The sequence below is a fragment of the Nyctereutes procyonoides genome, unplaced genomic scaffold (genome assembly GCF_905146905.1).
Source record: "Nyctereutes procyonoides isolate TBG_1078 unplaced genomic scaffold, NYPRO_anot_genome, whole genome shotgun sequence".
Lineage (NCBI taxonomy): Eukaryota > Metazoa > Chordata > Mammalia > Carnivora > Canidae > Nyctereutes > Nyctereutes procyonoides.
The window spans coordinates 3,397,076-3,415,586 of NW_026575033.1; the positions used below are offsets into that span (position 1 = coordinate 3,397,076).

At 45.8% G+C, this 18,511-nt stretch overlaps 1 protein-coding gene across 1 annotated transcript in view; it reads left to right on the forward strand.

Annotated features, from left to right (window-relative positions):
• The first annotated feature begins 567 nt into the window (after positions 1–567).
• The window catches only part of FGF9 (fibroblast growth factor 9), a 31,739-nt gene continuing 13,795 nt past the window's right edge, over positions 568–18,511 (forward strand). The window contains exons 1-2 of the mRNA XM_055317345.1: positions 568–1,396; positions 10,294–10,397. Coding sequence (XP_055173320.1) covers positions 1,120–1,396; positions 10,294–10,397 — 381 coding nt within the window. The 5' untranslated portion in view covers positions 568–1,119. The remainder of the gene's footprint in view (positions 1,397–10,293; positions 10,398–18,511) is intronic.

Consider the following 18,511-nt stretch of genomic DNA (forward strand, 5'->3'; position numbering starts at 1 on the left):
CCATGTGAAAACTACTTTCCCAATCGTAGCCCGAACCTCTACCAATGCATCGAGGAAGATCTAGGCTACCAGATGCAGTGCCGCAGGACACTCGGGCGTACTGCCGCCGGCGCTCTCCGCGCATCTTTCCCTGTAAAGCGGGTACCTCGGATGTGCCCTGGGAAGTCCCGCGCTCTGGCACGCGGCACGGGCCTGCGGCAGCGGCGGACGGGCGCTAGGACCGCGGGGCGCCCGGGCGGCCGCGGCGCTACCTTAAACCCAGCCCAATGCCGCTGCTGCGCCACTCTGCGCGCCGGCGGGGGCTGCGCAGGAGGAGCGCTCCGCCCGGTACAACGCTCCGCGGGCCGGCGCGGCGACACCTGTTCGCGGCAGCCCGGGCGGCACGCGAGCTCCCGGCCGTGGCTCTCCTCGCTCGCCGCTCGCCACCCGTTCTAAGCCAATGGACGTCTGCCGAGCCTCCGGAGAATTCTGGATACTAGCTTTGGACGCCTAAAGTTTTTTTCTTCTTTTAAAAAAAATTATTATTATTATTTTTGGAGGGGGGACCAGGAGGGGAGATTTTGTCGCCACCGCCAACGTGAGATTTTTTTTTTTTTCCCCTTAAAGGATTCATGCTGATGTCTGCAGAGTCGGTTAGAGTAAAAACGGCGCATGCCTTCCTGGAGTCGGGATCCGTAAATTCTGACGTAGCCCGTGCATCTTAAAAATCCCTATAATAACGCCTAGGCATTTAAGTTGCTATGGTCATTCTGATCTCAAACCAAATGGAGAAACTACGGATTTTTTTTCCTTATTACGGTCGGATGGGATGAAGACCTTCCTGCCTGCTAAGAGCTGGGGATCTATCTATAGAGATACATAGATATGTTTATCAATATGTCAGTGTGTGAGTATAAAGTGGTGGTTTCTTAGACTATCAGTGGTTTGACCTTGAACCTGTGCCAGTGAAACAGCAGATTACTTTTATTTATGCATTTAATGGATTGAAGAAAAGAACCTTTTTTTTTCTCTCTCTGCGACTGCAGTAAGGGAGGGGAGTTGGATATACCTCGCCTAATATCTTCTGGGTTGATACCGTCATTATTGTTTATTCCTGTGCTCCAAAAGCCGAGTCCTCTGATGGCTCCCTTAGGTGAAGTTGGGAACTATTTCGGTGTGCAGGATGCGGTACCGTTTGGGAATGTGCCCGTGTTGCCGGTGGACAGTCCGGTTTTGTTAAGTGACCACCTGGGTCAGTCCGAAGCAGGGGGGCTTCCCAGGGGACCCGCAGTCACAGACTTGGATCATTTAAAGGGGATTCTCAGGCGGAGGCAGCTATACTGCAGGACTGGATTTCACTTAGAAATCTTCCCCAATGGTACTATCCAGGGAACCAGGAAAGACCACAGCCGATTCGGTAGGTATACCATTAACCCTTTAATGTCCGTGCAGTGACCTGTCCGGGTTAGAAGTACCCAGAAGGTGGCGGCCCGCGGGTGGGTGGGTGGGGGTGGGGAGGAGGGATGCGGGAAGGGGTCTGTCCCTCTGTCTCTGTCTTGCCAGCTAAAAAAAAAAAAAAAAAGGAAAAAGCAAAAAGCCTCGGGAATTGCAGATCTGCCGCTGGCACTGATGCAAGTCTACATTGAAAGCCCCCCCCCCTTCGCGACTTTTTTTGAAAGGAGGACATGATTTATAAATATAACAAAAGTCTCTAGTTCTTTTGCATCAGATACTCGGGAAGATGGGGTTTAGGAAGTTTCTTTTGAATGGGCTGATTGCACGAGTTTAAAGCTTTAATCATTAACTACTGAGAACTTGAAAATGCATTTTGCTGAGGCAGTGGTTATCATCTTATGGCCCAAGGAAGTTTTTGCTCCTTCTCCTTTTCTTCTAATAAGTGTACTGCTTGAATGGTAAATTAAGCGTATTGTTTATTCCCACCGTGAGGGTCTGAAAACCCCGTAGGCGAAGGTTGCTGACGGATTGTTCTGCGGGGAGGAAGAAAGTCATATTTTAGACTCCGAGAGCAGTGGAGGCTGAGTCGCTGGGGGAACAGGACTCGGGAAGGGGCAGAACGCTCACCGGGGGCGTTTGTCCTTGCAGCTATCAAGTTATCACTAACGTGTGCAGCCCCGCGTGGGTCTCCTGGGTGGCTCTCCGGCGTGCGTGCGCGCGCGTGCAAACGCTGCGAGCTAATTTTAAAGGGCATTCGGAGGATTTCATTTCCCAAGGAGGGTTCTTGTGACTCAGCACTGAGGGCTGCAGCCCCGAGTGCTGGTGACCGTGCTCACCCTGATGCCTGCACACAGGTGCCTGGGGGCCGCCCAGAGCCCAGTGTCAGCACAGTGTCAGGGAGCTCAGTGCCCGCGAAGGGAGTCTCGGTTGTTCTCCTTACTGACTAGAAAGAAAGAAAGCGCCAGTTGGACAGCCAGACTGTTGGAAGGAGTTAACTTCTCAGTGAACCCACCTGACAACACTTAAACTAGGTCGTAAAAAACGAAGTCCTGTGATTTTTCTTCCTCATGCTTTAATGCCAGATGTTGAGCACAGCCTAAACTATCTGTCTAGGTTCGTGGGGCTGTCGATGATGCCAGGAGGTGAGGATGGGGACGGTCTGGGACCATCCCCAGGATGTTTTCCCTTTGCTCTTCGCCTAGCCCAAGCCCCAACCTGAACCTCTTAGTGTAAATTGTGGCAGTCTCCCCTCTGCTTCAAAAAAGAAAAGACAAAGCTGTAGCTCTTTGCTTGGCAATTATTCAGTTGAAATACAACTGCATCCCCCCCACCCCCAGATAAACTCAGGTCTGATTGTTGCACAGCGAGGACTAAACTTTACTCCAAGTGCTGCTGTATCCGGCCGCTTTAAGGGCTGCCCGGGTGCGGAGCGTGCGGTACTCAAACCGCAGGCGGTGGGCGGCCGTGGGTGGGGGGCCGAGCGTGCGGCGTCGCACGGCCACCGAGGACACCTGCACCGCGCGGGCGGACGGCGAGGGCCCCGGGCGGGCGGCCTAGGTGCGCCCGGCGGCGGGAGCCCGGGTCCTCCCGCGCGCGGGGCCGGCAGGTGCCGAGGCCGCCCGGGCCCCCCGCGCTCTCGGCGGCCGCCGGGCCAGCTCCGCGCGGTCCTAAACGCACTCCGCTTCCGCCCCCCTTTCTACCGGGCTGGAGCGCGCCCTTCGGCGCTGCAGGGACGCCTCGTGTCGGGGGCGACGGGCAGGGGCTGGCACGCCTCTGGCCGGGTTTAGGGAATGAGATTGTTTCTGGCCCACGTTTAGCCCCTTCGCTTCCTCTTTGTGTGTGAGTGTGGGTCGCGCGGGGCCGACGGCCGCCGCCCCGGGCAGCGCGGTCGTTTGCGGTGTGGGAACCGCCGGAGGCGCGCACCGCGGCGGCGGATCGGGTGGCGGGGACCGAGGACCGGCTGCAGGTCGTACCCTTGACCTCCCCCGAGTCTGTTCGGACCCATCCCCCTCCGCCGAAGCACGCAGCCAGGTCTCGGAGAGCCGATGGCTCCGCTGTGCCCGGGAGGTGGGTCCGGGGCCCGGCCGACAAGGCCGGAGCCACAGGGCAAGGGGTGGGGGGACAAAGGGCCGCCGAGGCGGTGCAGGGGGCGCTGAGCTATTGTTGACGGCGTTGCGGGAGCAGAGCTCGCGGCCTGCCGGCCTGCGTTCCAGAGCCCCGGCTCGGGCCCCGGCCTCTGGGCTGGGAGGGGTGGGGCGAGGGGCAGCGCCGCGGGGTTCACCGCTGCAGGGCCAGGGCAGCCGCATTGTGTGTGTTAGCCGCTCCTTGCCTCGGAGAGAGCGCTCGGAGCCCGGTGCAGCCCGGCTGCTCCCCGGCCTGGAGAGATTATGGGATGTTCCAGTGGGGGTTCTCCACGGCCCCACCCCCATGGGCCTTTAAAAAAGATGTTAGCGCAGTCACCTTTAGGGTAGGACGTTCGCTAAATAAATGCAGTCGAGTCATTAGGAATCCAGTAAATCCACAGGGGAGAGTGAGGATGCGAGAGTGGAATTGTGGGGACCACGAGGGTGGGGAGAACCCAGGAAGCGAGTTCTGGGGTCAGCAGACAAGGACGGCTGCTACAGCAGCTGAATAGAGATCATAAAACAACAACTAGACGTCGTCACCCCTCACCCCACTCCACCCCAGCCCTGGAGGTTGGAGAAAGGTGTCGCCAAGGAAGTGACATCTCCACTCCTTAGACTCGGTTGGCACTGTCGGCTGGGTTGGTAGGGGCGGCGCGGGAGGGAGGACAGGAGGGCCCCGGCCCGGGTTGGGGGAAGGGTCGCCGAGCGGGCGAGCTCGAGGGCCGTCCGGAGCCGGCTGCGGGGGAAGGGCGCGCCCGGCGTTCCGCGGTGCCACTCACCCGCGTTCGGATGGAGCCGAGTGGGTGGCTGTGCGCAGTGGGGGTGGGGAGGAGGCTGAGGCGGGAGGGTTATTTAAGTCTTTCATCCGGCGGCAGGGAGAAGCGGCCCCCGGGGTGACAGCAGTGCTGCGGTCTCCCGCCGCCACCGCTGCGGCAGGTCCCAATATTAGCAACCTCCGCAGCGAGGCGCGAGTGCCGGGAGCCTCCAGCCCGCGCTCTCAGCCCCGCCCGGGAGGAGGCCGGCGCGTCGGCGCTAGGACCCGCGGGGAGCGCGAGGGGAGGGCCCGGGAGCCCGCGGCTCCGGGCTCGGGCTCCGGCTCGGGGAGGGGCGGCGGGGCTGCGGCAGCTCCGCCACACCTGGCGCTCGGGCGCGCTCCCGGCAGCCTCTCCTGCCCCGCGCCCTGCCGTCTCTGCAGCTTCCCCCAGGGCGCTGTGTCTTCACCCCGATTTCTCTTCCGATTCCCTAGAACAGAGTAGCCGTGGGTCGAGGGTGGGGGTGGGCTTACACCTTGATTAAACAGAAGGTGCATTTCTACGGGCAGTGAACTGGTGGAAGGAAACGTGCTGGAGAAATGATTTTTGCCTCCCCCAGGCAGCCGCAGGTGACTGCAGCTGCTGGCAAGCCCGGCGGTGACACAGCAGCGGCAGTGCAGGGGACTGGGGGCGGGGGACCCACGGGCGTCCCAGCAGGAGCTGCGGCAGCGGCAGACAACTTAGGTGGGACCTTGACGGAGCCCTTTGTTTTTCCCTTTGGGGGCGGTGAGGTGGAGACGCGGTGCAGCACGGAGAAAAGGGACAAGGAATTGTATCTCTGGGTAATCGGCTGGGGGAGTGAGAGGTTTCATTTCATACATACATACACACACACACATATATATATATATATTTTTTTTTTTCTCTTTAAAGCACTTGCTAGACGGAAAAAAAGTGAGCAGAAAATCAATTGAGGAAGTGGTAATGCAGAATAATAAAAAAGTGAGCGTTGGTCCTGATCCGCTAAGTAACTTGGCACGAGGAAGCCTGAGTGGCTTGACCGCTGGACTCGTGGAAAGATGGCTGCGTCTCTGCCGCCCCGCCCGCCCCGCCTCTGGGCCTGGCCTGGTGGTTCCAAAAGGCCAGGAAGGCCAGGCTTCATCAGGACCCACAGGAGCAGGGCCTGGGGCTGCATGCTCAATACCTCACTGAAGGAAAGACTTCCTGTTGAAGGTGTTGTCTTCCGGGTTGGTTCAGATTCTTGAAAAATTGGAGTTGCAAACTCCCATGTAGTCAGTCGTTTCCTAAAGAAACTGAGGTTTGCTCTAGTTGCTACAGACTCAGACTTACTGCATCTGGGGCTTTGAGATGATTGATTTGGCAGCCCTGGTGTGGGATTCTCTGGGTGAGCAGGGAGCTCCGGAGGGAGGGGGGTTAATCTGTTTTGGAAAGCTCCGTCTTGCCTCTCTCCACAGTCTGCATACATTCTTGTCCTCTAAAGAATGCAGCTCTGTTAAGTGTTGGGGGCTCTTAGGCCTGAGGGTTGTTTGGCATGGGCCAAGAGTGGAGCAGCTTCTGCCTGCCCTCCCATTGGCCATGGCTGGCCTCATTATGGCCTTGGGGATGAGGCTCAATGTGGAGGGGCTCTTGGGAGCTGGGCCACGTTTAGGTTAATGGTCTACTTGAACTGAGCCCTGGGCTGACCGCTCATGCCTAGTGATTGTGGAGCAAGGATAAAGTCTGGTGTGGTCATTTGCCTGAGGTGGTCCCAGGAACTGTCCTGGCCTTCCTGTGGACCAGAGATCACCTCACACCCCATCAGACCACCCCCCCCTTGGGCCCACCCAGTGAGCACATCCTCAAAGGAACTCTTGGCGGCTGTGAAAGAGAACAGCCAAATGCCACTAGCCACCGAACCTGTGCTTCCCCTGTCACTCCATCACTACCCATTACTATGACTCTTCTGACTTGATGTCTTGATTGTCTGCCTAAGAGGAGAGACAGCCCACCACAGTACACATGTGAGGGCCAAGGTTGTAATGTTGGGCACAATCCCATCATTCCTTCCCTCCCTTCTTCCAGTCTTCTTTCTCCTCTTCCTCACTCTTCCCTTCCTTCGTTCCTCTCCTGTTGCTCATTAAACATTGAAATGTTGCTGCACAGAAACCTTCTCCTGGGTTGCTCCGGATCTAGCAGCCCTCTGTACTGCAAACTCATGCAAACAGATAACATGGGGAGTGGTCCGCACTCAAATAAGTGTGGTTGGAAGCACTCCCTTGGCTCAGGCCCAGGGAGAGGTTACTTGACTTGGTAGAGTTATAGAGTTTATTGTGGACAAGATGGTACCAGGAATGATAAGGATTTCAATCTGGGCGGAGAGGATCTTGAGCCAGGTTGCCAGGTCTTTCTGACCTTGACAACATTGGTGTTCTCTCTGTGTGTGGGGGAATGCTGTGACTCACACATTCAGGTGTTGTGCTTGCCCTTAGGTCACTGGGATGACCTCATAAAAGGCTGGGCTGTTCTTCTGAGGTCTCTGTCTTTCAAGGAGCTGCAGAGAGATGGATGGTGGGTTGAGATGATGAAATCTTTTCCACCTGGGGTCACTATATAGGTAGTTCCTTCTTACATAGAGAGCTCCTCAAAAACTTTTCTCACTTTCAGGATGCCCTCTCTGACTTCCCTTCCCAAACTTGAGTGAGCTACCCATTGTTGGACACTGGCCATACCCTAAACATCTTCTTCTTGCTGCCTTTATCACATTATTGTCATATTTGTCTGTTTGTCTTTCCTTGCACTAGATGGTAAGTTCTTTGTGGATAGAGGGCTTAGGCTATATCTTATTCATCTTAGTATATTTAACAAATGGCACGTTTCTTGGCTTATGGTCACTCAATAATAGTTATTTTTTTAAAAAGATTTTATTTGTTTATTCATGAGAAACAGAGAGAGAGAGAGGCAGAGACACAGGCAGAGGGGGAAGCAGGCTCCATACTGGGAGCCCAAGCGGGACTCGATCTGGGTCTCCAGGATCATGCCCTGGGCTGAAGGTGGTGCTAAACCGCTGAGCCACCCAGGCTCCCCAGTAATAGTTTGCTGATCCAATAAGTCAGTGCATATGAATTAACAGCTATCTTGTTTCTTTTTCTTGCATCAACAAGATGTTGATGCTAGATCTTGTTGATGCTAGAGAAAGAAACAAGATAGATATCTTAATACCTTCTAAAATATATAATAATAATTTCAGTGTTTAACTCTTTTAATAGAGGTTAATTCTGTGCACATAAACAATTTGGGTGAATAGTCTGCATACATAGGGGATGCCCATCTTCCTAAATTTGGCATGATGAGAGAGCATAGACAGCCCCAGGAACTCACCTGCTTTTCATTTTCTCTGCTACTTCTAGTCCTACTCCTTGGGTCTGTGGAGACTGATCTAGGTAACATTTTCTAGTCACTAGTAAGGAAATGACTATGCAAAAATGGTACAGAAATCATGGATACATGAAAAAAAGGTAAAAAGAATCATAAGATGTACATAATCCATAAGGACATAGGCTTTGGTGTCTGATTGCTTGGGGGCAAGTTATTTAACATCCTTAAGCCTCAATGTCCCCATTTATGAGGTGGAGATTAAAATATTGTAATGTCAGGGGTTGTTCTGAGCATCAAGTGAAAGAAGGCCTCTCATTTGGCAGAGACTAAATACTCAAGTGTTCAAGGTATTATGATTGTCATTGTTGTGGTTATTGATAGTCTTCTTGTTGTTCTGAAGACAAGCTAGTCAGATGGTTTTGTAAGATCACACACACCCCGTCGTTTTGGGGCCTGGTGGGCAATGATGATGAATATTCATGATTAGTTCTCTGAGCTGAGCTACCTCCCATTTAGGGAAAACAGAGAGGTGAAAGACCCTGTTGGAAGATGCAAGTGTCTTTTAGTTTTGTGATTAAACCCTTCCCCATTGACATGGGATATTAAAGTGGTCAGACCTCATTGGGTGTAAAATGAGTCCTATCATTCATTTTATAATGAAAATTGGACATTAATGAATTCCTAACACTAATTTCAGGATCACCCCGACCTATATTGTGGTGTGTTTTCAGGTAGTTAAAACACACCGCATATGCATGTGGCTCCTAATGGTAATAAAATGCCATGATTTAAATTATTTTTATTTTTTAAAGATTTTATTTATTTATTCATGAGAGATACAGAGAGAGAGAAGCAGAGACACAGGCAGAGGGAGAAGCAGGCTCCATGCAGGGAGCCTGATGCGGGACTTGATCCCAGGACTACAGGATCATGCCCTGGGCTGAAGGAGGCGCTAAACCGCTGAGCCACTCAGGGATCCCTAAATTATTTTTAATCATAAGAATCAGAAATAGCACAATGAAATGAAATATTGTGTCAATAAGGGAGTGCATCTCATGTGAAATAAATCTATGGAAATGTTTCCTTATTTATCTTTCCATTTGCTTTGTGAGGTAGGGAAGGCTAGTAATAAATTAGCTGCTTTTAGATGCCATCTCCCAATATAGAGTTGGGGATTATTAGATCCAAAATACAATGTGTAATTTCTCTTTATATTTTTTCCATACACTATTTCACATTTTATGAAAATAGTCTTGCATGTCCAGATAGATATTCTATAAAATGTAAACCCAAGATATTTGTTACATTTTGTGCTTATCAAAGAATTAAGAATACCCCTTTATAAGAAATCTCTCTTCTTCTTCTTCTTCTTCTTTTTTTTTTTTTTACATCGTCTTGGAACCCTTTGCTTCATTAGATTTATGTAGTGCATGTCTTCTTTCGATTGCCACACAGTCTATTTTGTGAGAGTTGCAAAATTAATTGTTTAAAAATACATGTAAGTGCTTTTTTATTAGTCACATGAGACTGCCTATAGCATACTGTTATCCTTAGTTTTTTCCTAAACTTTTAAATATAAGTGAATTTTTTAATATTTGAGATATTTTTGATACAAGAACTTGGTATTTGGTATGTGTTAACTCGAGGTCTACACAAAATGTAGCACTTTATGACAAAATTGAGCAAATGGCTAGCACAAGTAATATTAGCATTGTCCCAAATATACAGTTGTGTAATCATCTTAAAACAATAATATAGTTAGAGAAATTAAAGCTGCTGTTGTATGGCCATAAAATTCTGGATTTATACCCAGCTTAGGTATTGTTATTCTTAGTGAGGTAAGCAAGGGGAAACTAAAAAAGAGGATCATTATGTTAGTTTGATTTTAGGGTAGAGTCTTCCATGCCTATTTTACATCAAGAGCATTTTTTTTGGTATCAGCACCCCCCCCCGAATATTATGTTATCTTAATTGCTTAACTAGCTCTCTGAGGCTTAGATAAGTACAGCAAAAATCAATACTTTGTTCAGGCAGAAATATTTGGGATGTGTATAGGCTATTATAATTTTTCAGATGGAGCTCAATAAAGATCTGGATAATTTTCCTTAGACACCAATCAGGTCTTGGGTTAGCACTTCGTACTCCTGTTTTAGGGACAGAAGACCATTCTCTGAATAGAATATGTCCAAATATATACAAAAATATATGTACACATATGCAAATAATTAATTTCATATTTACAAAGTGGGAGTAAGTTGCTTTCTCTTAAATTGTAGTCTTGTAGGTTTATTTAGAAGTTGTATTTTGGTTTATCTGTTATGTCACTTCTTAGGGTATCTGTAAATACTAGCTTTTTCATTTTTAAAGTGTTTTGTTATGTTTTGTGTTGGTAAGTCTTTTGGTGTCATTATTATAAGATAGAGTTTAATTGAAAAATCAGCTCTTGTAGAAGGTGGTTTTAAGAGAAGAGACTTCTTTAATGAGTGTGAGATTATCCAAGTTGGGAGCTGGGCTCAGTGTCCTCTCAAAAAGTCCTAGGGGTGTTGAGACTAAGGAATTGCTCTGTGCTCTGACCTGTCATTTGCCTTCTGCCATTTGTCTTACAGGCATTCTGGAATTTATCAGTATAGCAGTGGGCCTGGTCAGCATTCGAGGCGTGGACAGTGGACTCTACCTCGGGATGAATGAGAAGGGAGAGCTGTATGGATCAGTAAGTACTGTGAGAGACTTTGCCAATCTTTATGCCTCACATTTGATTCGAACTGCATTTTCTCTAGGTTGTAAATATCTAGAAATGAAACTGAATCTGTTTGGAAGTTCTTGCTTTTGGAGAAAAACCACTTTGTTTTTATTTATAGATATCAGCCCTGGCTCTTCACTAGACCAAAGGTTCTAAGAAAATGCTTTATTTATATGCCAAACCATTTTAATTATCAAGTAAATAAAAAATTCACAAGTGTGAAAAATTCCATCTTTTCTTGTATTGAATGGGAGTTATTTTTGAAATGAATTGAAATTATCTTCTCCTAAGCTTTGCAAAGCAGTGTAATTAAAACTAGAAATAGACAACCATGCTGTGAGTATAAACCCTTTCTTTGAGCTACATAAGACTTTCATTATGTAGAGATAAGAGGGAAATGGAAGTTATTGTCAGATATTCATGTACGTGAATAATAATATAAAAATATTATAATTATTTGCAAATATTATGAGTTTCTTTTTTCCCCCGTCTCACTTCCCATCTCTACTGGGTTGTAGGCTCCTTGAAGGGGGCAGTGAAGAAGTATTTATTACGGCCTAGCAGGTGCCAGGTGCTTCCATGTGCTTAGGGATGACAGTGAATGAGACAAAGTTCCTATTTCTGCTTTGAGAGAAGGGTACTGACATTAGATCTTTGTTATCTCTTTACTTGTGCTAGCAGGTTTCTAAAACACAGTGCATGCTACACAGTAGGAACTTAATACATTTTTGCTAAATGGATGAGTGTGAATCATAGATTATTAGTTACTATATATACTAACTTAAGTTTTCAACAAAAAGCTTGTAGTGCAATCAACCTTTAGTTTTTCCTGGCCATTACTGGTGGCCAAGGATTTAATCCATGTTATCTACAATAGGAGAACTTTGATTAGAAACTACAAAAAGTTAAAAATTAAAAGAAACTCAGAATGGGAGACAGAAATAAAGGGGATTTTCATATATAATTAGGATAAACGTTTTCTAGATATATTCCTTGCCTGTCCACATAAAGTAAATATATGTGTGTGTGCATGTGCACACACATGCAAGGGTTGGAGTAGTATCAAAACTTTTACTCAGACACTCCATATGACAGTGACTGGCCTGTGTAATTTGAATATAGCACACATCACTTTTAATGATGCAAGACTGGTTTCTCTGTCTTGGTAAAATTTGAATCTACACTAACCAGTGTAGATTTTGTTAGATATTTGTCTTTTTTTTTTTTTTAAAGCTTTCTTGAAAGAATAGATTATTTTAAAATATGTTTTTAAGCATAGGATTGGGTTTAGCGTTTTATTTTTATTTAATTTTTTAAATTTATTTTTAAAAGGTTTTATTTATTCATGAAAGACACACAGAGAGGCAGAGACATAGACAGAGGGAGAAGCAGGTTCCTCGAAGGGAGTCCAATGCCGGACTTGATTCCTGGATGGGGATCATGCCCTGAGCTGAAGGCAGACTCTCAACTGCTGAGCCACCCAGGCATCCTGGGTTTAGCTTTTTTAAACACAGATCGTGGTTTAGATAAAGTTATTTACTGCCTAAATTATCTTTGTCAGCACTTTTAAGTGCAAAGCTACAAGGTATAAGGAAATTTTCACAGATATTATTATTTTTATAGAGGGAGAGTGATGAGGGCTGAGGGAGAGGAAAAGAGAGAATCTTAAGCAGGCTTCACACCCAGCACAGAGCCCAGCCTCACAACCCTGAGATCATTACCTGAGCCGAAATCAAGAGTCAGATGCTTAAGGCCTGAGCTGCCCAGGGGCCGCTGCTTTCACACTTCTAAAACATAAACTAATGTTCTCCTTTTGTCACCCCCTCATTTTTTTTCACTTTTAGGTATATGGAAATTTAATTTATGGATTAAATAAAGTTGGTCACATTTGAACTCGGTAAAATGCTTCTTGTGTGTAGGGCACAATCCAAACTTCAGTGGGTGGAAGGGACTGTGGTTTATCATCACCATCTCCAGACTCTTGATCACATACCACCAGCAAAACAAATTTGTTTTGAGTATGGATTTCAACAGTGTATATTAAATTACTTAAAGCTTTTCTATATAAAATATAGTTCATATAGATTATTTTATTTTATAAGACTCATATTAAGGTAAACATTTTTAAAGGTTGTAACAAATGAGTAAACACAAATGGAGGCTGTATTTGTTCCCTGGACTACCTTGCATGCCCCTGCAGAGTACCCTCCCCTGGAGAGAGATGACCAGTCTTCCAGATGAACTTGCCAGCATGACAGCCTCTTGCAGTTGATTGGTTGACAAGGAAAGCATGCAACTTTGAATTCAGCACAGTGGCATTATGTTTGTTGTCCAGCCGAGCCTCATCTTGCTGTCTGGGTTCTTCTGGTGGTTTCTTGCTCATGTCTCCTCTCCTCTGGGGGCTCTTCTGTCTTTGGATGCTTCAGTCTGCAGCACAGGCTGGGAACAGAGTGTGGACTCTAGAAGGTGCCCTGAGTGTAGACTCAATCAATGTCCGCGATGGTTCTGCCTGTGGTGGGGGCAGAGAGCTGGGGAACCCATCTTGGCATGTTTTCTGGGAAGTCTGATTACCTAGTGTTGGGCTTTTTTGAGTGCACAGAGTGAGTGGCTAGGAGCAGGCTTCTGGGCCCACTGCTGCAAGGCCAGCAAGTGACACAGCTGTCTGAAAACCACAGTCACAGAACCTGAGCTGGGCAAAGGGGGTGGGTGGGGTGGGTCCAAGGAAAGGCCTCCATTTCCTCCCACACTTGAGAAATGCAGTTTCTCCTGTAAAGAGTATCTTCAGGCTTGGAAACTGCTGGGAGGAAAGTATAATAAGGAATAATTTTCCAAATTGTGATTTCCTTTGTGGAAGGAAGAGTGGAAGAGTGTCTGTAGCAGCTTGTCTGCATCCAGCTTGTTCCCTCTCCAGTCCATTTGCCACACTCTTGGGAACATTACCTTTCAAAACTTCTATACGAGTGTCACCTCTCAGGGTGGATTATTTATCTATCTATTTATCATCTATCTATCTATCTATTATCTATCTATCTGTTTTTTTAAAGATTCATTTATTTATTTATGAGAGACACACACAGAGAGACAGAGAGAGAGAGGCAGAGACATAGGCAGAATGAGAAGCAGGCTCCCAGCAGGGAGCCTGATGTGGTACTCGATCCTGGATCCTGGGATCATGCCCTGAGCCTGAGCAGAAGGCAGACGCCCAACCACTGAGCCACCCAGGCATCCCAGGGTGGATGGATCCTTTAAAGGGGAGCAACCGTGAGCTGTAGCAGAACATTCAGTACTTTTCACCAACCACTTTGCCTGCATCTGCACATGGTATGTGCTCAATAAACACTTGTTGGATTGAAATGAACTAAGCATTGCGATTTGTTTTGATGCTTCATGAAACACATGGGCATGGACCTCACTGTGTCTGCTTGTGTGGTCAGGTACACAGTCAGTACTGAGAACTCTGCTGGAAGGGAGAATCCCCATCTTCCATTCCCATCCTGAGTTAGGCTGTGATATGCTGTCCCTGGTGTGTCCAGCCCAAGGGGGATGAGGCTGAGGCTGGAAAAAGAGTGTAGTGGCAAAAGCATGGCAACAGGAGTCAGGAGACTTGAGCTCTCATTCTATCTCTACTACCAGTGAAGTGCTGGGCTCTTGTTCTCTTCATCTGTGAGATGAGTAGCTTGACCTGGATGTCTGGGATGTCTTTTCTTATTCTGGATCTCAAGAACTTATGGCTTGGATTTTTTAGGCTTTACTCTCAAGTCTTGTCTGCCTAATGCACGATGTTCTCTATGTACACGAAGTGTTCATGCAGCAAGATCTTTTTGCCCCTTACGTATAGAGCTGGCAAGAAAGCAGGTGGTTTTCCTTTTGGTCTCTACCTAAGGCAGGAGAGGGGAATGAAGATGTGATCTGTGCTCCGCTGTGACTAGGTATCATGTTTTCTGTTGGGTTTGTGGTTATCATGTCTGGTGTGGCAGTGGAAATGAGGAGTGACTGAAATGTTACATTTTCATTGTGATAAGACTAGGAGAAGGAGAAAAAAAGAAACAGGCAATGATTGTGCTATGAAATACAGTTGATCCTTAAATAGCATGTGTTTGAACTGGGTGAATCTACTTCCAGGCAGGTGTTCCCCCCCCCCACCAATAAATACACTGCAATATTGTAAATGTATTTTCTCTTACTTGTGGTTTTCTTAAGATTGTCTTTTCTTTAGCTGACCTCATTGTTAAGGATGTAGTATGTAACATATAACATACATATATATATTAGTTTATGTTATTGGCAAGCCTTCCAGGCAACCTAGGGCTATTAGTAGTTGAGTTTGGGGGAAGTCAGAAGTTATATGCAGATTTTCAGCTGCACAGGGATCAGTGCCCCAACCCTGTATTGTTCAAGGATCAATTGTACACTAAAAATTTCAGCTTAAAGAATTTTTAGCTATATGAAGTTGTGTAAAGCTCAGCAAACTAAAGTGGAGATGTTTTGTTTCTAAACATTGGGGAAACCTTGAAAAGAGTTATAGAAGAAGGCTAATAGGAGATTGAGGAAATAGCAGATTTCCACTCAAAAAGTAAAGCAAAATATAGCAAAAATTAATTTAAAATGTATTTTGGGATAAGTTTTCTCTTTTTGTCTGTGTAATTCTTTTGTTTTCAAGTTTATTTTAGGAATATATCTAAAAGGCCAGAGGTCAACGGGGTCATATTTCTTCAGAAAACTTAGAATTCTGATCCCCTTATTAGAATATGGCAGTAGGAAAAACTACATTGCTAGTGTGTATCATATGATTTAAGAGCAACCTGAATAATTCTGGTTCTAGGATAGGGATTGATTCTTGCAATCGTGTGTTAATTCATATCAATTCCTTTGTTTGCTCATTCATTCACAAACATCTATAACTACTCTGTGCCTGGCACTGTGCTGAGTGTATAACAGTGCAGCAAAGATCTCAAAATCTGGAGGGAGAAATATATTTATAAATAATTCAGTGCAATGTGAAGTGCAGTATATTAGAGAAACACACAAATTTCTTGGGAGTCTGAAAGAGTATTTAAATGACTGCATGGGTGGTAAATATTTAAACTGGATCTTGAGGGATGAATAGGAGTTTCAGTAAAGGTAGGGCAGACAAGTTAAGGCACATGAGCTTTCAAATGTAAAGATTAGAATATCCTGCCTGTGTTGTAGAGAGATCACACACACACACAACACACATACACAGCCAGAGGATCATAGTATTAGGGTATTAATTTACATTTGTCACTTTGATTCCTATCAAGGAGACTCTAAGTAAGGCTTGGATAGTTACTTTTAGAGTCTTAATCTAACCTATCTGAATGTTATTGAGATACTTTAAAGCATCAAGAATAATTGACTGTAATAAATATCTCTTTAAAAAAGAATGCCATGAAAAAATTAATCTCCTTCAAGAAGCTTGCATTTAATAAAAGTTATTTCACCTTTTCATTAAAAAGGGTAGCATGATCACTACAATTATAATGATACAGGAAAGTAGAGGATAGAATCTGTAAAAGTGATACAAAAGGATGATATGCAGATTTCGAGCTTATATCCCTTCTACAGCACTTATTTTATTCTCTCCAGAATTTTAATTCCTGTTGGTCTTTTCCACTAGATTAAATTTCTAGGAGTCGGTTTCTCTGTCTTTAAAATCTTTCTGGTTTTAAAGGCCTGGCAGTACACATTATGTGTGGTTGGCATATGGTCAGTGTTCGTTGGCCCAGCTATTCATCCTCTTATGCCCTGCATCCATGCAGAGCCTTGCTGTGTTTAAGCACCGTGTGTCGATAGCACTACCTAGTATGTGGTTTCCTGCTTGTGGAGTCTTGTATTTCCTTATTTAAAGAGCCAGACCTTGTAGATGACAGAGTGACTCATGCCTACTTCTTGCAGCCCTCAGACCAGTGCTTTGGAACCTGATCATCATCCTGATGCAGGTGCTTATAAAACATGTGTTTCCCAGTAGATTTGGTTGTTTCCAAAGACACAATTGGGCTCCGGTTTATATGAATCCATGTAATAACAAGGTGTGATGGGTTTTTGACTATGTTTTCTATGTGTATAAACTTAAAAAAAAAATACATGGGCCGGGGCCGTTGTCTCTGCTGGGTAGAGAGGTATGTGAGTCAAAGGATTTCCCTTGAAAAGTGTTTCCATGGTGTGGGGTACAGGGGGAGAGATCCTGTAAATCCACCTGTCCCAGAGTGAAGGAATATATCAGTCTAAGAGGAAAAAAAAAGTATCTCAGATCCCTAGAAACCCCTACTGATTTAAATTATTGTTATTCTGTCATTTGAATACAAACCGATGTGGACTTCTTATTCTTCTTTGGCAACTCCAATTCAAAACCTATTAATATTAAAACTTACACTCAACCTAAGACCAATGAAAATCCAGATTGGCGTGGTTGATTTGGTGAGATGGAAGATACACTCTGACTGAGGCCAGGATGCTGCTTCAGTGTCAGTGTGGCCCTAAAGGTTTTTTGAGCTGAGCCCACCTGTTCCTTGGAGCACCTTGGGAAGGCAGTTGTCCCCCTATCCCCCCAAGTCTTCCTATTCCAATTCCTGGGAGACCAGATGACGTCATGTGGTCTCTGCTGTTGTGCCAGGTGTGTTTTTTCCTTTTCCTGTTAGCCTTGATAGTGAGAATAGCACTAGTTAGCACTACTTAGTACAAATACATTCCGGGGTGGCAGTATATGGTTACAGATGGTCACCTGGAGGGTCCAGAATAGCCTTAAAACAATCCCTTTACTTTTTTATGAAATGAAAAGACAAAGTGAAAACATTCACCTCTAAAACTTGCAGCCCTCCAAATTTGGTCCCTTGTCTTCCTGGCATCTGCAGATGTGAAATCCAGTCAGGAGAGTTGGTGGGAATACTAGAGAGGCAGCACAACCCTGGCACTCTACTGGATTCTGCACTGGTGATCGTGAGCAACGTGTGAATGAGCAGCATAAACTAGTGTTTGTGGAACAGGATGCCATACCAAATGGCCGGGCACCACTAGACTTAGCAATTTGTCATTGTGGTTTTTCAGTTCACATTACTTTGATGGTAGATGTTTAGGCATGTCCTGTGGATAGTCTCCAAAGAATGTAATTCATATAAAAGAAATGAAAAGGGTCATTTGTTTGGTAATCTACTTGATAGCAGTATGCTCTGGAAATAGGTGGTTTTAACGGATATTTTGGGTAATGGAGCACTGCCTTATACTGCCTATGTACATTGCCAATTTTCAAAGGATTGAGTAATAAGTCTTTGATGATAAAGAGGGCAGCACCTCAGAAGAACATTTTCTACCATATTATTTGATTTAGTTCCTATGCTGTCCTTGCTTTAGAGAAGGGGAGAGTGAGAGTTTAGCAGCTTAGTGGCTTATTCAAGGTCAAATGGTGACAAATTACAATTTGAACATAAGCAGATGAATAAACTTTGTCCAGTACATGCACATAAGAGTTGCCATCCTTTATGTGAATACAAAATAATTCTACTGGAATCAACCATGTATTGGAGAAGGATTTTAGTATTTCCTTTACAGATATGATTTTTGAACTGTTTTTTGTTTCTAGTAGCCTAGTTTTTATATTGTGGTTGATTTGTTTCCTTAGCATCTTTACTGATGGCCATTAGTGGAAAATCATCTTTTAACACATGTATCAATTTGTTTATTTGATTTTAGTTAAGTATATGTTGTTTAGTGGGGGTAACTTTACTGATTTATTGAGGCATATTTAAAACATTCCAAAGTCACAGAACACAAGCCCGGAGACTTATAGGCCTTGGAAAGGGTTTGGTTTTAATCATTAATAGCTCAGTAGATTGCTCTCCTCTCCTCTGGAGGAGGATGATTCTGGGTACCAGGCAACATGCTTAGGACTGGTCTTTGTTAGGCTCAGGAGTCTCGGAGTAGAATCTTCCTCATGACAGGTGCAAACTTCACACAAGATCCCTTCTGTCTTCTTTGGTTTGACTCCGATTCCCTGCTCCATGCTGCTGCCTCTTCTGAAGCCCCGCTGCCTCAGTGTCTGATGAGGAAAGGCTGAGAGAAGGGCTGTT